We start from the raw sequence: 25,545 nt of genomic DNA, 5'->3' as shown, positions 1-25,545 counted from the left end.
AAAAAAAAAAAACATTTAAATGAATGTTGATTTAAAAAAATAACCTTATTGAAGTATTCTTCTGTACCAGTTTCCTGTGTTATTCAGAAAAGAATATAGAATCAAGTCAACATTGCTTGAAGGGTGTCATATTAATACCATGCCATCTATAGGGTATATAACAAAATACAAATAATTCTAACCATTAGCAGAATGATATCAGATGCATTATTATTATTATTATTATTATTATTATTATTATTATTATTATTATTATTATTATTATTATTATTATTATTATTATTTACTACTACTACTACTACTACTACTACTACTACTAATAATAATAATAATAATAATAATAATAATAATAATATGAGAAGACCTGTATCCTACTCCCCCCCAGCCCCCCCAAAAAAACATAACCAAAAAAAATAACATTTAATAGCAGAGCAATATCCTATTTCCTTCTGTATGCCTACAAACCTTTAGTACAACAGCATTTGAAAACCATACAGTGTAAGGAATGCAGAAGAATCTGGCAACACCTTTAAAACGCATCTAAATACACGCCATGGTGTCAGCTATCGCCTAAATCAGCCCTATCCAATTACAGCCTGTCCCGAGCTGACTAGGGAAGGTCGCTGGTCCCGCCTCCTTTTCCTCCGCAGGGTCGGGGTAACAATATGTATTCACACTGGAGGATACCGCAGGAAGGGCAATGGGACAGCCTGTGAAAGCCACAGCGCTCTGTTTTGGAGAGCCGTCTAGACTTGACTGAGGGTGAAGGCCCTTGATTCATCTGGTTAGCGAACCACGGGGATCGTATTCAGGATTTCACTGCAGGAGCAAAGCAGGAGCCGAACCGTGCCCGGTTTATTGAAGTTATAATACTTCAAGTTTTAAAGATATACATGAAAACCCGGATTATTGTATGGCATATGTTTCTGGGCTCCTAAAAATAAATGTCATATTATTGTGTCACAGCGTGACAGCACAATAAATATATATCACGTCATCCCAGTTAGGCTTAAATTAAATAAAAATTACAGCGCTGCGGTAGCCCACATACAGTAGCATGCTGTTTGATCAGAACATTGCAACAGTGATCAAATAGCTATAATGCGGATCTAGATCAAAGGATGCGTCTATTTGTTTAAAAAAACAAACATTGCATTACAAATAGCTTTACACATGGAATCTGAGGTTAATAATAATAATAATAATAATAATAATAATAATAATAATAATAATAATAATAATAAAGAACAGGGATCAAGGAAATATCCTGGTGTGTTTGCTATTCAAATGAAAACAGCTGTATACCATCGCGGCCTTGTACTGTAATTGCTATGGTGATTCTATACAAATCATGCCCTGTTTTTACATCACTGTATGCCCTCCAAACCCTCGGTTTATAATATAATGCAGATCCCGTTGACGGTAGGTCTGTATCCGTGCTTTCTACACTGAAAGCCATTTCCCTTCAGGTATATGCTACCACGGGCCCTCATAAAACCGCGGATAGTTTTTGGACAGAATTCAAAGTGTTTTTTTTTTTGCTTGTTTGTTTTTTTCCTCACCCATAGTTTGGTCCAACCCAACCCAAGCTTGTCACTTGCTCGTCACCAAATTGGACCAATTTTAGGTGAGTTTATTTTTTATTATTATTTATTTTATTATGATTATTTGTTAATGATTAATATAAAGGAAAACAAATCGTGTTACAGAATTATTAACTATAAAAGCAATCGCGAGTGTAATTCTAAATAGAAGACAATCTCTTGCTGCAATATATTATGCCAATATGTTCTTATATTTTGAAACTCGCGCTAGAATTACATTTTAATGACGCCACCTGCTTTGAAAAAGTAAAAAATGACAGAAAAATACTAAAACCGAGAGCTATCATTTACGCGTTTTAATAATAAATTGCACAGGCCGTGTGTGTGTGTGTTTAACCATTCTAAAATAATTCAGCGTCTCTTTGAAAATACTATACTTAATGAGATATATTATTAGTTAGAGTTCACTTTCGTGTTTCGTCTGATGAATAAACGAGTTCATTATTTTTGGTCTCCTTATTATAGAACAAAATGCAAAACACACACACACACACACACACACACACACACACACACACACACACACACACACACACACACACACAGTTTTTTGTATAGGCTACTTAACGCTACACATTGCCGATCTGAAATGTTGTGGTGTTAAGTTGTTTAAATATGACTAGTACCTTTTTTATATAATAATAATAATAATAATAATAATAATAATAATAATAATAATAATAATAATAATAATAATAATAATAACACGTTCACCTGTATGCATACCTGGAAATATGTTTTTATAGGGTTTTCTTTTGTGAAAACTTTTTTTTTCTCAAAAACAATATTGTAGCCTTTTGTAAAACGTTATTTATAATAGTATTTGAAAACTGTTCACAGTGGAATAGTCCACTGCTAACTCTTATTCATCGTGTCGGCACACTCAAATGTATCAGTTTTGTTTTATTAACACATTTCGAGAGATTCGTTGTGTAAGTGCTCTGTACAGAAACTATTTAAAAACAATGCTGCTGGCCTTTTTCTCTGTTTCTTTCCACACTTGGCTGAATAAAACAGCCTCTTTCTAATTCACAAAACGTGTTCCGTTCTCTAACTAAATCTCCAATAAATGTATGTGGACGAAAAATAAACTGAGAACGTTCTCCTGCAGATTGCCTTTATAGCAACAATAATCTACACTGAACTCTTATTGTATTACTTGTATTGTAACGCTTGAAATGTTTTTGCTTACGATTGTAAGTCGCCCTGGATAAGGGCGTCTGCTAAGAAATAAATAATAATAATAATAATAACGTATGCAGACCAACAAACTGATTGCGAAAGAATTCAGAATGTTAAATAATTTTAGATTGAAGTTTAATGTAAGACAGATCTATATGATCTAGTGTCATGGTATTTAACACATTCTTAACGAAAATAATACATGGCCAACAATTAATTTAAAATAGCATTCGAATGCATTGTAGAAATGTGTATTTCCTTAACCAGAATGCATAGCATATGGACAGCATAAATAATTACTTACAAATAATGTAACTATATATATATATATATATATATATATATATATATATATATATATATATATATATATATATATATATAAGAAAAAAGAAAAAAGGAGAAAAGGATATTTCAGGTACTTAAAAAGGTAGAAAATATATATATATATATATATATATATATATATATATATATATATATATATATATATATATATATATATATATCCTAGTTATTTTTGAGACCATATTAGTTACTTTTGTATATATTGAAAATCCTACTTTTATTAATAATAATTCTAACCAAAGAAAGAAAGAAAGAAAGAACTGAAATGGTGTATTTCAGTTTTAGTTTCTCAGATGTCATTTCGTCACGAAGAGGACTCAATTCGAGCTGCAATGCATTCATTACTGAAGCTCCCAATGCCGCGCATGTTCTTACCACAGACTGTGCAGAAGGCTCCGGGTTGGTGTATTTTTTCAGGCTAACAGGTTAAACCCTGCTTACACAGTTCGCCGTCATTAAGAGTGGTTGTTCAGGGGTCCTGCTCTCATTATCTAAGTCGGGGTAATGGGGTGCCAACGGATTTTCATAACGACCCCCAATTCGGTCGTTTGTACACATGTTCCACACCTGTGTGTTTTTGCAGGTGCCCCAGTTCCTAAAATCAGAATTCCAAAAGCTGCCATAGGGAAAAGTGTGTTGGAAAACAAACAGTGGAGTTTTAATGACGATATGTGTGTGTATATATATATATATATATATATATATATATATATATATATATATATATATATATATATATATATATATATATATATATATATATGAACAGTGTATTGGATTAATACAATCCCCAATCCAAAACTATATGTAAATATAAAAACAAACATTCGTGCATATGCAGAGGTGTGGTGCCCTACGATTGTCTTTAATAATCAACACAACAACTGGAATTATAGTTTTTTTTTTTATTTAAAAAATGATAAATGATAATGTATAAAACACACTCGATAGTTATTAACCCCAATTCTCTGAAACTTGCGTGCATGAAACTTTCAAAAGCAAGCCGCGCCGGGGTCGGTTTGGGAACCAATTACCCCTCCACCTGCACTTGCAAGAGAGCGCCCTCCCATTCCTGTCACTGCAACGCATGGTATATTCTGCTTTCCAATGAAGAACATGTGATCCCCATGCCGTTATTTCTCCAGGTACTTTTACAGGATCCCTGTTCTTTTATTAAACACCTTTTGAGGTTCATTTGTACAGAGCGACTCAGAAATCCTTGAGGGTTGAAGATTGCGTTAGGCCTGCTATGAAACAATTCACAGTGTATAGGAAACCTCCACTGTGCTCCAGTGGGTTTAGAAATTGGACTGCCAAAGAAAACATCTCTTTGGACTTCAAGCTCACCAATATCACAACCCCTTAACCTGTCATGCGCAGAACAAGCGATTCCCAAAGTATTGTTTTGCGACCTTATTAAAAATCAAACTGGAAATGCGTGCAATCGCCCTTTCCTCCCTATAATTAAGCCTCGCAGACTGAGACACGAGCTACAATAGGAGCAGGTTATACAACAGAACACCCCCTCGGTTTTGCCAATCTAACATTGATTAGATGTTTCCCCTCGTGTCTGTCTTGCACCAGAGTACAGCAATTGATTGATTTGCAAAACACTGCATAGTTCCCACTATCATGTCACCCCCCCCCGCTAAAAAACCTGAAGATTTTAAAAACACAGGCACTTACTTGAAGACCTTGCCCTGCTAATAAACGTGAAGCATTTAAACACAGGCACTTGAAGACCTTGCCATGGTTGTTCTACAGTTCCTTTGGGATTATTAGATGCTCAAGATAGCAATGCAACGCCTTTGCATTCACCACGGTTGTGGTCTTTGCTGTTGTTAACCTGTACAAAAATACATTTTGCATTGTCTCTTTGGTAATATTCAGGGCTTTGTATGCATGCTTTTTAGAGAGTGCTGTAATTTACCACGTGGTTATTTTAAATTAAGGCACGTCAGGGCCAATCTAAGCGGTATTGTTCTTTCAGAGCTGTACCGGCAATTTACCTTTATGACAGGTATGAATTGATGGTATTGAATATCAATTCAATAGTAAACTGGAGATGCACGATGTGAACACAATCAAATGTTGCAAATGCAATTACTTAAACAATGTATTTATTTTTAAGACGATCAAACGAAATAGAAAAAAAAAGGTTTAATTAAGTTATTTGATGTATCTCATTAAAAACACAAGCAATGGAATATTTTTTAAAATAATTGTTCCCCTTTAAATCCTAGTTTAAAATAAGTGTGCCAACTTTTAAAATGCCGAACCGTTTAGCATGCTTTGCAGGTAGACCGTACTGTGCAGAGGTGTGTGTGTGTGTGTGTGTGTGTGTGTGTGTGTGTGTGCGTGTGTGTGTGTGTGTGTGTGTGTGTGTGTGTGTGTGTATCAAGAGTTACTGTAATTAACAGCCGAGTATAATTCCATATATGTCCAGCAGAGGGCAGTCTACACAAAACCAAGAGGCCATGTTCTCTTTTAAAGGATTGGCAGATCGGCAGACCATCACACTACAAAGAAAAGGCTGGAAACTGAAGGATACGGTAATGCGAAATTAATGTCTCGAATGTTTACAAATATTCTCTCTCCTTTTTTTCCAAATACGCTTCCTTTAATTAGCCTGAATGTTTTAAAAACGTGTCCACGAAAGGACAGATCTTGTATGCCTCCTCAGTTCCCATGTAATTATAACAATAACCTAAAAGGTTATTATTTATGATAGCCTATTGTTTAAAACGAAATGAAACCAAAACTTGAATTTTCTTTTTGTATCATTATTTTCTTTATTAATATATGCGTTTGGTATTGATGTTTTGTTTTATTTTTGTATGTTTGACATAGAAAATATGCATGTAATTTAATATTATTTAATTATAGTCTCCGTTTTCTTTTCTTTTAAATATAGGTCGATGTGAAATTCAGATTGTTATTTAATTATAGGAAGTAATAACATTGCATTTTAATCCGGTTGACTTTGTAAAAACAGTAATCACAAATATGTTATCCATTCTTGATTCGTTCAAATTTTAAAGAATGACTCCCACCACACGGGGATGCGTGCATTACAGAGATAACTTATATCCACTGTGGTTGTCTGAATGCACCTTTTAGTTAAAACCAACTGTGTATTTCAGTGTAGTTATGAATCTTATAAGAATTATAATCTTAAGATTAGCTATTTACAAATGTTTGTCTCGTTAAACATTTTATTAATAATAATAATAATAATAATAATAATAATAATAATAATAATAATAATAATAATAATAATAATATTTTACTCAAACGGTAACTAGTCTTAATTATTTGATTAAAATCGGTCATGCTAACCTCAAAGTTACATTCATTCAATTTTTCTTATTTTTTTTTTTTCACTCCAAATATATGCTCAAAATCGCAAGCAAAACGACCAAGTGTTCCTCAAGCAGTTCCACGCGTTATACAGTGAGCCTGAGCTAAGAACAGTTCTCTCGCTGTGACAGATTCCATGTTATTTGGGTAATCTGACTGGGAAGCGAACGCGTTCTCTGGGGTCGGTGATGCGCGGCCAGTATTTAATAAGCATGACAACCCCGGTTTGACAAACACAGGTGGATGCGTTTTTTGTTTTCTTTTAGGGGTTATTTTATTTCTATTCTTGTACTGCAGTTTTTATTCTTAAAGAAAAGAACATAGGATAAGAGCATCAAAAGAGGGACGCATTTCTCAATTTCCACTAGCCATACTGAAAACGTTGATATGCACACATGAACCTTATCGTCCCATTGTGAAAATGAAAAAAAAACACAATTTAAATTAAATTTGAATACAGATTTTTTGTTTTTTTGTTTTGTTTTGTTTCAGCAACACCGCAGGGCGAGTTACTGTTCAAAGCTAAAATCATTTAACTACGTGCGGTTTTCTCGTGTATCATCGCACTAGCAAACTTGTGCCTGTTCATATTTTTGATAGAGCTATCGTGAAAAGGGTATACCAAGGTGTCTCAGCGACAAGGGCACAATCCTCCCCTTAATACTGTCAGTAAAGCTCGAGTTCAACAAAGAACACGGGGTTCTTTACTGTACAAAAACATTGGTTATTTTACACAGAAATATACGTAATTGTGTTAGAAGTGACATCTTAGAATGGGCTTTACCTTTTCTTTTGGGTTAAATAAATTCAAACTTTTTGACACTCAAAATAAATGTAGCACTATGTAACATTAAATACTCATGTGAAAAACACAAAAGGGACCAGTGTACCAGTGTCCCGAGAATTGCGCATCAGTGAGGCTAAGCTATAGGGTGATTAGAAACACATGAGATATCTTACTTACTGATCACCCTGTAGTTTAAGAAACACCGATTCAAAGTAATTGTGTGATTTCAAACTCCTCTAATTTTTCTGTTTAAAATGACGTTTTTACCTATTTTGACTGTTAAAACGCGAATCGTTTAACAGGCTGTAGATTTAAATACAGGGCACCGTATACCCTATATGCAGACCTACATATAAAGAGCGATAAATAATAAGCTATCCAATTGAGTAATTTAATTCCCCTGATTTTATGCCTCACCAGCCTAAAGAGAGAGAGAGAGAGAGAGAGAGAGAGAGAGAGAGAGAGAGAGACTTATCCCTTGCTAGAGACCATGGAAGGTGCACACGCAGAAGCTATAGGCGAAGGGAGGGAGCACGTCTCTGTGAATTTACAGCGAGAGCACCGCTAATGAACTGAAACAAGTGGAATAATGTACACCTCACGCTGAAGAACCATAGGGGTCTTCCAGGGTCGCCACTGAGAGGCTATGAAGCAGCTCCAACAGGGAACAGGGAACTGAGAGCAGGGGAACGAAGCGCACACCTATATCATTAAAGTGTTGCATGCTTGCACTGCCTAAAACAAGGAGCCTGCATTGTCCTTTTAAAGCAATATACGTTTGAATGCCTGTTCTATGGGGTAGCATTGATCAGGTGCATGCGCAATTGTATTTGGTATTTATTATTATTATTATTATTATTAATAATAATAATAATAATAATAATAATAATAATAATAATAATAATAATAATAATAATAATAATAACATATAAAAAACACACTTGGTAACCACCACACGTACACAACATTAAAGAAAACACAATTTGTGTAAATGTCCCACACAAGTCGGCCTTGATCACAGAATTCAGTGTTTTTATTTTTATTAGTGCGTATTAATCCAACTAATATCATTTCAGTGTTATGCCTTGAATCTAAGTTTATCATAGTTGAATGTATCCTTCTACACTGAATGCACGCAATGACTGCAATGATGTACATTTCTGAAATTGTCAATACATGCCAAAACATAACATCTTCATTAAAATCTTTTTTTTTAATGAAGGGGGGGGGGGGGGGGGGAGGTGATCCTGTTTTACAAGAGAGGTCTTAAAAACCCGTCGTGATTGTTTTTCGTGAGCTCATTGGCCGTACCGCCTCCCCTTACAAGAATACTCAAAAACAGCCGGGTACACGTGCAATTAATAACACTTTAACCATCGTTACTTCATTAGATAGCTCGGGTCACAATGACAAAATAAGAGCACCAAAGCATACTTTTTTTTTTGGTTTATTTTTTTGGTTAGGTACCAGCTTTTAAAAGTGTGACGTTGCTGCAGTACACTGCCAGCCAAATGTTTCTGAATTAAAATCGCATGCGACAGATTTTAAAAGCATTCTAATATACATTTGCCAGGAAACAAAAGTTATTTTGTGCGTCTCAAACATAAGATTTGTTTAAAATCTGTGTATGTCTAAATTTGATTTCACAGTGCACAAGAAGGTGTAGGTCTGCTTCACGGTAAATGCGTGCATCCATTACTGTGAGTGGCATTTCATTTTAAAAGGAGGCATACTGGACCCAACATGAGGTTCATTTGGTCTTCTCGTATAACTCTCTAAACATACCATTCGTTCATCTGTTCACGCATACTCCATCTGTAAACATAATACATTTGTTTTAAAATGCTTAATCTCTGTCTCCGGCCTTTTTGGCATTTTTTTTTCTTAAAAAAAACGAATACAAATAAAGGCAATAATGCAATGCGTAAAAGAGCACGATACAGTCAGATATGGATAGATTGATATCTTCCTTTGGAAATTAAATCGAGGGGAGTCCATGAATAGAAAATGCATAAAAAAAGATTTTTCAAATAACCCGTTAGAGATATCTAGAAAATAAAGAAAGGGGAGAGGTGATAGAATCGTTTCATTTCATTTCTCGGTGCTGTCTTTCATGCGATCTGTGAATGCATTAGTAAAGTGAAGATAAGGTTCTGCACAGCGGCCGCGAATGGAGCGGCTGTAGCCCACTGCTCGCTGCGCTCCACATCTCTATGCAGCGACGCGCTCCTCTCCAGATTATCACCCGCTCATCGCCAGGTGCAGAGGGAGAGAGGGGTCAATAGGCTTCGTCTTTTGTCATCAGTACAATGCCACAGTGCATGTTAGAGCCGCGATGGGTGAAAACGGCTTTTTCAAAACCCCTGCGTAAAAGTCAACTACATGTATATAGGCTATTGTTCGTGACTGGTATAATTAAAGATAGGCCTATTGTAATATGTTTACAAAAGGCAGAACAGTGTGCCACGGTATAGCAGTAATTACCCTAGGAAGTGCATGACCTCGGAAATTATATATATGTGCGTGTGCGTGTGTGTGTGTGTGTGTGTGTGTGTGTGTGTGTGTGTGTGTGTGTGTGCGTGTGTGTGTGCGCGTGCGTGTGCGTGTGCGAGTGTGTGTGTGTGCGTGTGCGTGTGCGTGTGCGTGTGTGTGTGTGTGTGTGTGTGTGTGTGCGTGTGCGTGTGTGAGTGTGTGCGTGTGTGTGTGCGTGTGCGAGTGTGTGCGTGTGTGTGCGTGCGTGTGTGCGTGTGTGTGTGTGTTAAAACTATATTATCATATTGTTTTGTTTGTTGTTAAAATGTTATAATGCACCTTTAAAAAAGACTCACTGCAGGTGTTTCATATAAAAAATGGATTTGCAGCTATTGTAACAAAAAAAAAATGATGATGTTGAAATTCTATAGGCTTACTGTCTTTTGTGCTGTGGTTTGTTTTATCTTTAATTACATGTTCGGCAAAATGCTGAGTCTTCACCATAACGACCCTCCCCTGTACACAAATATAATGCAATTATTATTATTATTATTATTATTATTATTATTATTATTATTATTATTATTATTATTATTATTATTATTATTTTAAATACATATTTGGTAGATAGTTAAAATGGTTGTTAAGCTAGTCATGCAGTTTAATTCAAATGTTTAGCCTTTCCCTATGCTATATTAAAAATAGCAGTAAAGCAAATGACAAGGCCTTTTCATATACTGTGTTCTTTTTAAAAAAAAATGTTACATGAGATTTTATTAATGTTTTGTCACAGAATTGAAGGACACCGCCATGCGCCGTAAGATGTAATTTTACAGTAAAGGCTAACATATATATATATATATATATATATATATATATATATATATATATATATATATATATATATATATATATACTTATGAAATATCAAACTCTCAAAAACCTACACTATAAGGATTTGGTTTGAAATAACAAAATGCATTGCAAATAAATGTAAACTACATACCGTTTTCTTGAAACTCGCATCCAAGGAAACATGAATAAATATATCAAATTCGATAAATGTATATTAAATTGGTTATCTCCCATTCTGGGCAAAGGATTTATGTTAGCATTTTACCGAGACGAATCCCACTAGAGTACTGTTTGTACTATGCGAGAGATAATAATAATAATAATAATAATAATAATAATAATAATAATAATAATAATAATAATAATAATACATTTTAAACACTTTTGGTGATTTTCAAAAAAGATTACAAAAAAAAATAGTCGAGTTTAATTTCAAGAAGTAGTTATTTGCTTTGCCGGACAGTTGCTCGCAGATTAATGACACTATTGACGCTCTGTAGGCGGGACGTTTAGCTGAACTGTGAAGCGCAGGAACACGGCGCGCACCAATAGCATCCAAATGTCAGCAAAGAGACTTAAAAAAAGCGAGTGACGCGGCCAAAGAAGGGGAGGGTGTATCCGTGCGCCTCAATCTCGGTTTTGAACTGTGCAGTGAGAAAGACTCACCATGGCACGTTAACTTCAGAAGACACTTTGCAACACTTCGGATCGTCTTTCCTGGATATACAGCTACAACTGATTCGTTTTCTCCCACCTCGAGTCCGCTACAACATCATAAAACTGTTGGATTGAACTGAAGCTCCTGTCTCTGCTAAAAAAAAAGACAAAAAACAAAACAAAAAAGACGGTGCTTCCTCGTTCTGTTTTAGCAAGAAGAAAAGTAAAACTATACAGGTGACGACAATACTACTTTATTTAAGATTGCGACGCGGCGCGGTGTCTTACCCAAGTGCTCTGAATCAAACTGAGTTGTATGTATATAGAGAGAGATATTTAAAGACTCGTGTTGTTTAGTAAGGCGACACTCCATTGTGTATGTATGCTGACTGAGTAATAAGTGCTTGTGTAGAGTGTTCGGGAGTTTAAGAGAGAAGACCAGTCTTGTGACTATATCTTGTTATGGATATTGCAACAGGTCCCGAGTCCTTGGAAAGGTGCTTTTCACGCAGAGCGCACTCGGACTGCTCGAAGATGTTGGACGGCATTAAAATGGAAGATCATGCTCTACTATCGGGACCCGCCGCTTTAGGAGTGCTGCTCGGTAAGTTTGTACTGCATTTCATTTTAATACTGTCCACACGACACATGCCCTTACACAGCAGTACAGTTCTGGTCACAGTAGCTTGCTACAGAGTACCCAAAGTTGCACTGCGCGGTAGTGCATTGCGATGTGTATATGGGGTCCAGAATCTAGCGCTGTACTGCAGCTTATTGGAAGTTGCAGAATGTGTTTGTATTGGGGTTCACGGATGTCTTGGCACTGGTATACAGTATATACTGGAGTAGAGAGTGCATCAGATTGGTGTCATGCTTACTTTGCAATGATAAACATTTGCCTTCCATGCAATGAAATTAAAGTAAGCATCCCCACTGAAACTACTGATACAAATAAAAACAACACACATGGAAACTCGTATTCAATATATATTGTGTTTTAAATTTCTTTTATCATCGAATTATTCGTTTTTTTCCAAAAATGAAACAAACCCTTTACACCCATAGTTACATTCTAATGCATTCATACTCCCTGGAAACAAACCAGGTGACGTGTTTTATTAGAATGCTGTCTGTTCTTAACCTTTATTGCCTGTCACAGCTTACTCCACTTGGAATGTCGACTTACACGTGGATGAGAAGTTTAGGTTTACCACGAGCAACACCAACATAAACCTGAAAAGCAAGATGGCATTAGCCGTTTATGTAAACCACATTACAGCCTTATACCCCAAAAAACACAAGTATGCTTGCGTATACCGATCACTAAGCTACACCTGCATATTGAAATTCATATTGCAACTATATTAAATTGAAAACGTTTCAGTGCAGTGTCAAGTGGCGTGTGTGTGTGTTTCCCTGTGTGTGTGTATGTATGTAGATAGATAGATAGATATATAGATAGATAGATAGATAGATAGATAGATAGATAGATAGATAGATAGATAGAAATTTATATATATATATATATATATATATATATATATATATATATATATATATATATATATATATATATATATATATATATATATATAATTATTATTACGCACGGTCAAAGACAGTTACCTTTTTTTTGTAATGCTCGTACGTTGCGCTTGGATATAGTTTGTAATAGTTTCCTGTATTGTTTCTGTGCCAGGGTCAGACTGCCATCCCCAGTCAGTGTGTGAGGGGTGCCAGCGGCCGATCTCGGATCGCTTTCTGATGAGAGTGAATGCATCTTCGTGGCACGAGGAGTGTTTGCAGTGCGCTGTGTGTCAACAACCCCTCATCACCAGCTGTTACTTCCGGGATCGAAAACTGTACTGCAAACACGACTATCAACAGTAAGTGACGGATTGATGTTTATTTATGTGAAATAACACATACACATTTAAAATACAATAAGTGTCTTTTATTAACATTATCATTTTTACATGTAGCATTACATGACAGACTGCTAGGCGGCGTGTTATTTTCCTTTCTTTTGCTAAGCTTACCGCAGTTCGGCTGCATTTGCATTTGCAGTATAAATGCCAGTTTTGGTTTTGGGCTTCAGAAACGTTTCACATTTCAATTTAAAAACGAGGGCCTTCTTTTTCTTGTTTAGTAGGACACGCCTCGCAGCGAATTGCATGTCGTTTTTTATGTTACTAAATGAATTACTTTTGCATCATGTCAGAATGTTGTAGATTTATTTATTTAAATTAAAACACATAAAATTAATCCTTGTACGGTAGCTACGGAAAATAATGGAATCGGCAACTGCGTGGTGTGTGTGTATAACACCGCCGTGTGTGTTGTTTCTGTGTTCTATTTAAAGGGTAGTATCTCTCAACGTTTGTAAGTACAGCCTCGTTTTATTATTGAATGTGCAGTTTATTGAAGTATAATTTTGAATTCGTCCAGCTGCTCACTGTAGTCCCGGTTCTATTTGTTTTTATATAATGCAGTTGTTACAGGATTCAGCCTATTGTAACCTTTTCCTACACGGACACAAATATTTAATGGAAACGTTTTGATGGTTACTAGCAACTTAATTTATTTATCATTTTTGCGATAAATAACTAAAAAAATACATTTTGAGACACTTGGAGTTTTTTTTTTTTAAATTTTGGTTTCATAAATTTTAAATTGCTTTAAAATTTCCATTACCAAATATTATAATCAAACACATAATAATAATAATAATAATAATAATAATAATAATAATAATAATAATAATAATAATAATAATAATAATAATAATAACTCAAGCCTTTCAACATCTTTAAATTGAATCTCGTTTTGTGTAGCGCTGTTTTAATCTTGAATCGTTTATTGCTCTTTTTATTTTTTTGGTTATTGATTTGGAAACGATAATAGCGTGTGAAAGAATTAATGCAATAAACGTTTTTAAAAAATGTGTTTTTTTTTGGTTAGGTGGGAACCTTCTCGCGTTAAGTTTCTTCTGCGTTGTATACAATAGCGGACGGTTAATGGTTGGTATTTGCGGCTGATTTCTCCAGTGTATTCTGAAAATGTAGGCAAATCTGAAACAGATAAAATAGACTGTTTGATCACCTGTCTGAATCGCAGCAACCGCACCTTTCGAGCGGTCTTATCTGGTAGAGCCAACCAAGAAATAACTGACCAAACAAAGAGAAGTGGAAACCAGCGGAGTTCAGATTAGAGAAAGAAAGGGGACGCGCATATGTTATTGATGCATTGTTTTAAAAAGGTTTTAATAGAAACAGTTTTGAACTTTATTTTAGTGCAGTTACGCGTTGGGTTATGGAAACGAGTTTTTCTAGTGTCTGAGATAGGGATTAAACGGGGTGTGCTTATTGTAAGGTAACTGCAGAATTATCTTATCAAGATGAATTATTATTATTATTATTATTATTATTATTATTATTATTATTATTTATTTCTTAGCAGACGTCCTTATCCAGGGTGACTTACAATCGTAAGCAAATACATTTCAAGTGTTACAATACAAGTAATACAATAAGAGCAAGAAATACAATAACTTTTGTTCAAGCTTGAATGAAAGCAGGGAAAGGAAACGCGGCGTTACTTGCGAGGTAGCGTGAAATAATAATTATAATAATAAACACGAGAAGATTATTGTTTGTTTATTTTTACAATACTTGCAAAAGTTGATTAAAACTCCAGTACAATAAGAAAACGATCGTAGCAATCTGACTGACTGTCAACACAGGATTTGAATTGAAACTGTAAACCACAAAAGCACATTGGTGATAAAGGATATATTATTTTAAAACAGGCTACATTTCGCACCGCTAAGACAATTATTCATATCAGATCAATATCGAGTCGCCTATATATCACATACAGTGTTTATTCTAATGCGAACATGTACAATTAGATAAACCCTTTTATTTTATAAATAACATAATTTAAACCAGTTAAATAATAAAAAAATACAATAAAAAAACACATTACGCCTGAAAATAAAAAGCCTCATTGTATTTATAATTATTGATTAACACGCATTACTTCTAACAATAATAATAATAATAATAATAATAATAATAATAATAATAATAATAATAATAATAATAATAATAATAATAATAAATGTCATGCTAAAGTAAAAACATGTAAACTTATCAAGTCAGTTTTTAACAGTGCATGAGTGTTATGTTATTTCTTTAAAACTAATACTATGGTATCCAAAATTAATTTAAAGTAGAACTAAAATCTGAATGATATCCGTGTTCTATACTGCAGCAATAACAGTGAGCGGCTCCTTCTCTGTACAGCCATTGTGATCTGTTCTGATCAATAAAATACAAACAAACATTTGCCAGTTGTTATGTTCCAAATAATCGGGGGGGGGGGGGGGGGGGGGGGTATTATTTTAGTTTTACTTGCAATTTTTTTTGTTATATAATAGTTTATTTTCTTTTACTTGAAGAAGCTTTATTAAATAGAAAGACAATACAGCGCCTTCTCACTACGCCGATATATTTTTAACACAGCAGCCTTAAATTAATTAAATCCACGTGAAGTGTGTGTGTGTATATATATATATATATATATATATATATATATATATATATATATATATATAGCTCAAAGAGCCAGCTGCCCATATATATAGTATATAGGCCAACTGTTTTTACTTTCATTGTTTTGATAAGAAATACCTTAAGAGCGCGTATATAAGCTTCTGAATGTTTATGTATGGCCAACTATGTAGAGCTCGGCCGGATAACGTGTAGAAAATACATTTCACTGCAGATTTAATTCTAGGTGGTGTGTGTTCAGTCGTCGCCCGATTCGAGAGCCTCGATACTCGCTACAGAGTTCTTTGAACGGCGTGAGAAGTCCTCTGTATCAAAGCAGGCACAAAATAATTGAAAAACGACAGATACAGGACTGGTAAAAAATAATAATTTGGCCGCGTTTTGTAAATTTTAGAAACTTTTAAAATTGTTTTCAGTTTTCTGCAAGTGGTGGAGATAAAGGCCGGGGAGAGAATTCTATAATAATCTGTTGGTACAAAACCGTAAACAGAAAATAGACAACATTTGATTTTATGTTGTATGTCTGTTTTAATATATGTGCATTTATTTTTTTACATTTTCTGATATTCTGAATGTGTGTAACAGTGTGATTTATTTTCTTGTTTATTAACCTATAATAGACAATTTGCCGTCATATAAGCACTGCTTGTGGGGGGTTCTTACTTTTAAACTCATTTTATCGAGAATCAAGTATCACTGCATTTTTTTTAAACTGCACAGCCGTTATCGTTTTCCCATAGGCCTGCAGAAATAATTATAATGCAGCTAAAATTATACAAAATACCGAGAGAGAGAGAGAGAGAGAGAGAGAGAGAGAGAGAGAGAGAGAGAGAGAGAGAGAGAGAGAGAGAGAGAGAGAGAGATTGATTGATTTTATTTAGGCCGATCAATGTATTACGGAGCTTAATAAAAGGTGTGTGTGTGTACGGGTATGTAAATTCAGTATTTTGTGTACAGTATTTTCGTGTAGACCTTCACTGCAGTACAGACCTAATGCGTAGTAATTCTCTAACTCGCAGAGTCCGTTCTCCAGCTCGTATCAGTTTAGATTGAATCTGAGGTCCCGTCTTCTTCTGCCCGGATTTCCACCTTCACAGTTGCGCAAGATTTAGTTTCACATCCAGTAAATCCGCGTTGTTGAAAGAACCACCATGATGTCAAGTCTTGAAAAGAGATATGCTGTTGTACCCCACATCGCTGCCCACCGCATGAGCACCCTTCATGCCTGTCACTACATTTTAAGGGCTTTTTGTGTGAGGAGTTTAAACATCGCTACTTCAATCATGGGACATTATATCTCCCTGCCAGAAGTCTGGCAACAAACAATGAGCAACAACTATTGCTTTGCATCAACTTCTGTCAGCCATTCAGCAGGCTTCCAAAACAAGGCCATAAGTAGTTAGTGGTGACAATGTGAATTTCATAGCTAAGGCCCGAATATCCGTCGCCATGGAGACCTGGAGAAATGCTGACAAAGTGCAAATATTGTTATGGTTGAATGTTGCTTAGGATTTGTTCTTTTCTTTCTTTCTTTCTTTCTTTCTTTCTTTCTTTCTTTCTTTCATTTTGTATTGAATCCGTGTGAGCATTAGAAATACAGTTAAAGATTTTGAAAAAATCTTGAAGGGGTGGTACAGAATAGAGTGATGGGCGCACCAGCCTTTAGGCCTGTTAATCACACTTAGATTATTATAAAGCAAAAAAAAAAAAAAAAAAAATTATAGCTTGTATGTATTTTTAAAATCTTTCTTTCTTTCTTTCTATCTTTCTTTCTTTTTCTTTCTAAAATAGAACAGCAAAAGCCTGCTCAATTTAAATTTATTTATTTGCTTGAGTTTTGTACTTAGTTTCCGTGATTGAGTCCCAAATACAAGGACAGTGTGTGTTAAGGCATAAATAAGTAAGGCCTATGAAAAAAAAAATATATATATGTATTTATTAGAAATAATACCAAAAAAAGTCAAGGGAAACGAGAGCGTGTGCAATAGAAATAAGACACATCGAGCATTGCTCTGTATTTAAAAAAAAAGTCAATTTCTTTAAAAAAAAAAATAATAATAATAATATACTTTACTTTAGAAAAAAAGTATTTGTGTGTTTGATGAGGAATACACACTGTTTGTGTTAGCTCTCTGATTTTGCTCAACTCTGTGTGTTACATTTAACACAATCCGTGCTATTCTCTAATGGGAACTGTATCCAGGAGGATGGTCCTGAGCATACATGAACAATGTTCCATTGCCTCTTTGCTGCATTGCACTTTTTTTTTTTTTTGCATGAGAGACGTTTATGACAGCATAATGCAATGGAATGTTTAGGTACTCAAACTGGCCTGTAATGAAAATGTTCCTGCGCATTTAACCTCTTTGGAATCACAGCTCCGAGTGTGACATTACATGATAGCCTGCTGTGTACCCCGCTACACACTGACAGCAGCAGACACCAATTAGAACTGCACATAAACAAATGCAAGGCGGAAATCAAAATTTTCAGCACTGTAAAAAAAAAAAAAAATTCTCAATTTCCAGTGATGGCATGCTTAGTATTGTAATTCACACCTATTTGACTTTTATGACATTCATTTAAGACACATTAGGTGGCCCACAAGCTGTGCTGTTGGTTCAGAGAGACTCGCAGTCATGTTCCGAGCTGTAATTGATTGCATTCCCAAAGAGCTAGTAAAAGAAGCCCTAGAATGAAGTTAGATATAATAAATAATCCAGAGTTTTTGTACGGTTTTGTATTCTACTCAGATAAAGGTGGACTATTGCTTAAACCTTCTTGTGTGAAAGTGATGAGGGTGCAAGGGTTATTTTGTGTTTTGTTTTTAGGTGCAGCGTTTAAATATTATCACTACTGTTCTGTATCTATCCCGTTTAACAGTATATAACGAAATGAAATTGAGTTGGCATGCTCTTTAGTAAATTCCATGGAAGACAGAATAACACCAGGATCCATTTTTCAAATGTTTATATATTTATATGTGTTAGATATTATATAGTCTTCACAACCTAGGAATTCTGTGTAATAAGGCGTAAGTGAGCTTTGAAAGGATTTTCTCACAAATTAATATGGTACCCCATGGACAGTCATTGGATATTAGGCGCTGACCACACATGACGTTATTCTGTTTTTGAACTGGACAGTTTAAAGTATTTGGTTAAACTACGCCTGCTGTTGTGATAAGGGAGGTTGTGTGACATCTTAGAACCCTTATTGAAAGAAAAACAAAATTCGCATCCACACAATATTCTGTGAATTCTCCAGAGGATAATATTAATACAAATATGATAAAGGATACATTTAAAAGAGAAGTTTATGCGATCATCATGAGATATTCTGCATTACTGCACAAATCAGACACTTACACATCGACGCATTCGCTGGGTGGTAGTGAATAAACATGCAAAGGAAAAGATGCAGAAAATAACTGAACACACCTAATAATTTCATAATAAATGTGAAGATTTTCCAGTTAATCTAATAACCAGTATCAGATCTTCAGATCTGTTATCACTATACCTGCCTTAACACTGTGAAAACAAATATCTCTCAACAACTTATTGTCGTGCAAGTTCCTTATTATTATTATTATTATTATTATTATTATTATTATTATTATTATTATTATTATTATTATTATTATATTTTTAAATAATGTGTGTATTTTTTCTGTTTGTTTTAATATGTACCCTGAGCAGTCTCTGAATCTTTGCATTTAGCATCGTAGTTGTTCTTCGTGTGATAGAGCCCTAACGCCTTGAAGAATGTGCAAGGAGTGCTCGCCATGGGGGACAGGCACTCGAGCTGGGGGGGGGGGGGGGGGGGAGGGGGAATCACAACACAGCCTCTGCTCTCTGTGTTTAGATTGCAGTACTTAGAGAAGATTTCTCAGTTTACAGAAAAAAAAAATAGAGGCCTCCCATTGATCAGGAAACATTAAGGCTGTCCAATCAACAGGATGAAGGAGGAAAACCTTGCCACAACACTGGAGGAGATAGGAGATAGGTGTTTGGGGCAACTAAAATGAAACAGTATAACTAATACTAATATATATATTTATATGTATATATACACTGCTGTGCAGAAGTCTTTGACACATTCAGGAGTTACAATATATATGGATGTTATGAGCATCAACAATTTACTCAAAGCCTCCACTAGTGTTTTCTACTGTTATGACAACTTGGACTGTTATTACACAACCGTGTTATTATATGGCATGTGTACATCTGCCTGCATAAGTTCAATTATTATTATTCTTGTTTTTTAATTAGCCTGGACGGTCTGAAGTGTTATTAAGCTGCTGGCATACTGCTGACGTTGTGTGAAAGTTGTATGTCTTTAAGATCAGTGGGATTGGGGAAAGTCCCATTCTTGAAGCTGACACTGCGAACAGGGATGTTTACCTAGAGCTACAAGTCCAGCGTTTTGTCTGAGTCTAATCCCTTTGTCCAACAAATGCATTCTGCAAGTCTGTCCTCCAAAGCTTTGGCACCTTGGCAAACGCCTGGAGCCACGTGATATTTACACAAGCCCAGCCAGTACACTGCTGTCAGAAGTTGTAACAAAAATGGAAGATCATTTCAGAATCTCTTTTCTCACCCTATTATTACTTAGGGGAACTCAAAGACAGGGACACTTGTGGCAGCGTGTGCTTTTTGAAACTGAAGATGCTTCTGTGGTGTGTAGAGGCAGGAAAAAAAATCTCATTTTCTACAGGGGCAAAAAAGTTCTTCCAAAAATGAAAAAAAAGTTCTGTAGTTAGTAAACTGAACTGCTTGATCCAATTGTTTCTGCTTTTTGGTTTTTCCACTGTGGAGGTTCCAGTTGGGTGTGCAGCTCTGCTGTGTATTGGGTTTTATATTTACATTTCGTTCATGGTTAAAGTAGCCAAAGCAATTATGCAGTGATATGTGATTACACTATAATATCCAGTTACTTCCTATTGTAGATGGATTTTTAGTTACTTATTTTACTGGCTAGAAAAGTTTCTGTAATGTAAATAATGAATCTAAATCTGTGTTATTATATCTGTGTTGTATTGAAACGATAAAGACTTTCCCCGCAACAGCTGTGTTCTGATTATTTACATTGATATGCTTTATCTATCCAGAGTTATTCAATAATTAATATATTTATTAAACAGAAGATAAAGTAGGATGCATGCATACTGCGGAGAGCCATTTTAGACACAGCCCTTTAGTGTAACTCAGCGTAAACTGTTTAAATGGATATACATTTTAATAAGTATGAGACGCAAATTGATAATTGTTGCTATGGCTTTTGTTTCTGGTGTAGTTAACAGAATCCTACCACACAGTATAATGATGGCTTGGTATACGAAGACCTTCAGGGAGAGGAAGATATGTTATTAATAAGTACAAAATAAAAAATAAACTTCAAGATTTTTTCTGCCTTTTAAATATTCCCATCAGGTTGATAATATTCCATATTAAAATGAGAGCAACTAATAATATATAGCTTCCAAATATAATAATAAAAAAACAATATGTATCTAGATTTATATAATTAAGATTTAGGTATTAAAGTTTATTTTCAGTTTTGTATTGAAAAATACAGCAAGTCTGTGTGGCATTGTGCCTAATATAAAAAGTGAATTCTGGCTTTGAACAGAAAGGCCTTATTTGTTTACACTTGCTTTGTTAGATCAGCAACCAACGCACCTATAAAACAATAAAAACAAAACCAAAAAAAACAATAGCTGTGTGTGACAAACGGTTATTGCTGACTGTTTGACATGGCACTTTGCAAACCCACAGCAGTCCGCCTGACTTTAGACCAAGCGCCACTTTAGAGTCTGACTTGTCGGTAATGATCACGGCCTGTATCTTTGTGGCTTTTCATGCAAAGCGACTTGGACCGTGTCCTGGCATATGGTTCACCCACGAAGGTTGGAGCATACATTGAGACAGGCGAGGGGGGCTGCGAGTTCCAAGGCAAGCAATTTGCTGGCAGCCGCAATCCAGCCTCGTTTTCTTAACCGTGCACTTAAGAGGAGCAATTGGAAATTGTTACTCAAGCAGGAACGCAGATTGACAACGGAAGAATAAAGACTGGGAGTCGTTGCAATGGGATTTTTCCGTCACCACCTAACGCTCTTTTGGGAGTTTCAGCGGTCTTGCGGCTTTGGAAGCGGCTTGACGTGTTTCCATGAATTTTCATTCCTGAAATAAGCATGACACAGAGAAAAAACTACATGACATTATTATTATTATTATTATTATTATTATTATTATTATTATTATTATTATTATTATTATTATTATTTTACATTTTATTGCTGTTTCGTGAGGGGGTGGGGTGGGGAGAATATTTGGAAAAACATATTCAGGAAACACTTTTTTTGAAAGGTAGACTTTTGCCATTTCATCAGCCTTTCGGAAGGGGATCTGTCCGTGCCGTACTTGTCTTGTGTCACTCGATGCCAAAAATAACACAATCTTCCTTCCCCAAAGACCTATATGAATGTTTATTTGTTAATAATACAGTTTAAAGTGCACAGTCTTGACCCAGAACCTCCGAAAGAATCCATCTTCCTTCAGAAAAAAAAACTGCAAAGTTTGTGTAAGAAAGGTGCAACTGATGGAGCAGTGAAGGGCTCTATGTTTGCTTTAACTACTGCAGCTGAGTGTATTAACAGTTTATATGGACCCACTGTGCTTTGAATGCAGACTTTCTTAGATTTAAAGTCCAAGTTGACAGTATTTCCTAATTCGCTTTTTTTTTTTTTTTTGCATAATGTACATTGGCTGGCATTCAGGTCATTTTGGAACAATAATCTTACATCTTTCAGATCTTCCTCAATACTCCTCAATGTCATCACTATCACATTTCTTGTACCAGGCATGGCTTTTAAAACATTTGAAACAGTTAAAATATTTTCGAGTGGGATCATGCCATTGTATCTATGAGTATAGCACATCTACATTATAAATAGGAGGAAGGTATCGAAACTATCCTCTCCTCTTGAATATTGAGAGTACATGGTGTTCGTGTATCAGGTTGACTCTATCTTCTAGTCTGTGTTGGTGACTAAATATTTTTACGCATCCAGGTTTGCTTGAACTGGATTGCATGCCCATGGCAAGTGCTCCAGTCAGCACACTGACTGCTGAATATGAAGCTAACACATAGGCTATACATTCTGCTTCAATATGAGGATTGGGGCAAAACCATTTATATGCTTGGGTGCTACCGCAGCATATTCCTCTGTCACAAACTATAAAAGAAAGAGATGGATGCAATGAGGGATCGTGCAATCCCGTGTTTGTGAAGAAATCAAATACAAGACATGCAGCTGAGTTGTGCATTTTAAATGCAATAGTATATCAGTTGAGTTTTATATAGTAGTGTAACAGCGGAAAAGTCTGGAGGATAATTATAAGAGGCTTTTTTAATTGTGATCAGCATCATTTTTATTTCTAGATATTTGTGCCGCGATAATAAAGAAATAAGTATACTGTTTCTTAGTAGGTTTGGAACTTGGAAGATTGTGTTTACAACTAACCCCTCCTTGGTTTGGATCTGATATAAACAGATATATTTTTTTCTTTCTGTACAGGCAACACTAGAGTTCAGATGTTTTCTTTTAACAAACCTGATGGGGCATGGAAGCGGAAGGAAATACAGGGATAAGCGCAATTAAATGTAACTTTGTTTTTTTTTTATTATAAAAAGGTCTTTAGTCTCTTTTTTTTTTTAGCTTTTAATAAGATTATGTTACAAACACCAGTATTTAAGAGAAACCTGATTGACAGACCCCTGTACTTTTATCATAGAGTGTGACACTAAGCTCTATAGTCCTTTGTCCGAGCTGGTGGACAGACGGAAACGTGCTGTCCTAATCCCTTTATTTGTGTCAAGCACAGCAAAGGATGTGCAATCAGATGGGACTAGACAATACCATCACCCCCAGCAGCAACATGAGCGCTGGGCAGATTCGCCCTCTCTCCCAACGCTGGGAAAGGTGGCGATCGGTGTATGCTTTGGTAGCTAATTTCTTCTCCTTTCCTTATCTTTTTTTTGGTTCAAGAACTGGTTTACATAATACACAAGGTGTCTCCTCTCCTGACCTCCCCTCTCTCGAAGGGGTGAGTCAGTCGTTTCTATCGTTCGTAAGAAAAGCCAGCATCAGGATTTAGGCATAGAGGTTCCCAAATAGTGACGTAGCTCGCACTGCAAGGTGTGTTTTTGACGGTTGTGGTACAAAATAAATATTTTAATGGCGACATAGGGTCTGAAAATGTGACTGCACCATGTAGCTGTGTTGCTGTTGCACTCCTTGAATGCTAGAATCCATATTATTTTCAACACACAACGAGCTGGTGCATTTTCATGATTGTCATGCCATTTCAAGGCATAGCCGTGCGTGTTTTATCTGGACATAATGTTTTTTTTATTTTATTGAAAGGGTCACGCCTCTGGAATAATAAAGTTACAACATGTTTACGGAATCGTTCAATGGACCGGAGTACATTTACAGATACTTTTTTTTTTTTTTTTTTTTTTTTTAAACACGGGGAAAAATGTGTGATAGCAAACAAAGCAAAACCCAGAAAGAAAAGAAAGCACAGCACAAGGAGCTCGACCACAGGCACACATGTTTGGCAACAGAACTGGCACGCCAGGGACTGCAGCTTTTGTTTGTGCCTGAGATGCCGGTGAGAGGTCTTGTATAGTTCTTGTGCAGTTAAATACCCTGGGAGGTGCAGTGCAGAATCAAATTAATAAATGCTGCTCAGTCCCCAATGGAACCTCACAGCCCCCTCTGTATGCGGCATTGCAGTTTTATAGCCCTAGACTTTGGGAGCTTAGATTCCTTTGTGCACACCCCTGTGATAATCCATTCCAACCAGCAGACCCCTGGGGGGCTTTATTTACTTGTCCAACTGTTTGGAAGTCTGTTAGACTAAAGATCAGATGCACTGAAACAAATCTTATTACTTTAACCAGCCCTGCAAATTCTTCCTCAGCTATTCTTTTATTGACCTGATATACATACGGCAGGTGGGAAGGTATGTCCGTCCGTCCATCTGTTTTTTTTTTTTTTTTGTTTTGTTTTGACCTCCTACTTCGGCATTTGGACAAATGTTTTAGGAAATGGTTGGTTTGTTTCAGGCTCTAATTGTAAAGTACATTTCTTGTGTTGCCCGACTGAGGTCAGCCTCTCAGTACAAGATGTTGTCGGTGGAGACGCCGAGAATTCTCCTGAAGGTTTTACCCATTTAGACCATCCCGGCCATAATTCATTAAATAAGGACTACAAGTGGGGCGTCGCATAGTAAAAACTAACAGCTCAGTCTTTATTACAAACCAGAAGATGTAGTATGTTCAGCATCTATCAAAGGGAACACAGGACTGGCTTACCGAGGGTAAGTCATGAACCCTGACACAGCAGGTTGTCAAGAACTCTAAACATGCTTTATCCCCTCCGAGCGAGCAAAAGGGTTTTCGTAAACTGAAAGAACAACAATTATACCCGCTCTCTTTGGGTATTGCCGCCGACGTTAACTCTCTCTCTCTCTCTCTCTGGGCAAGAAAAATAACCTCCAGTGAAAACTTGGGGGATTGGGTTTCAGAGCCCAGCAGACGCTGTCCCCTGCCCCCCACCACCAGCTAAAATGATTTGTGCTCGGGGTCACGTGACCCAGGGAAGCATCAAACATAGAGTGAGGAAAGCATT

General features: G+C 35.9%; 1 protein-coding gene across 4 annotated transcripts in view; it reads left to right on the top strand.

Annotated features, from left to right (window-relative positions):
• The first annotated feature begins 1,539 nt into the window (after positions 1-1,539).
• Positions 1,540-25,545, top strand: part of LOC131702911 (LIM/homeobox protein LMX-1.2-like) — a 73,785-nt gene continuing 49,779 nt past the window's right edge. The window contains exons 1-3 of one of the 4 annotated variants that reach the window (XM_059005486.1): positions 1,540-1,627; positions 11,744-11,869; positions 12,965-13,151. In XM_059005486.1, the coding sequence (XP_058861469.1) occupies positions 11,800-11,869; positions 12,965-13,151 (257 nt within the window). In that variant the 5' untranslated portion in view covers positions 1,540-1,627; positions 11,744-11,799. Of the gene's footprint in view, positions 1,628-5,667; positions 5,687-11,126; positions 11,870-12,964; positions 13,152-25,545 lie in introns of those variants that run through there. The other 3 variants (XM_059005489.1, XM_059005488.1, XM_059005487.1) reach the window with 3 other exon arrangements.

This window comes from Acipenser ruthenus, chromosome 31, assembly GCF_902713425.1.
Source record: "Acipenser ruthenus chromosome 31, fAciRut3.2 maternal haplotype, whole genome shotgun sequence".
Classification (NCBI taxonomy): Eukaryota; Metazoa; Chordata; class Actinopteri; order Acipenseriformes; family Acipenseridae; genus Acipenser; species Acipenser ruthenus.
The sequence above is the reverse complement of the archived record's forward strand: the minus strand, read 5'-3'. Positions and strand labels throughout refer to the sequence as shown.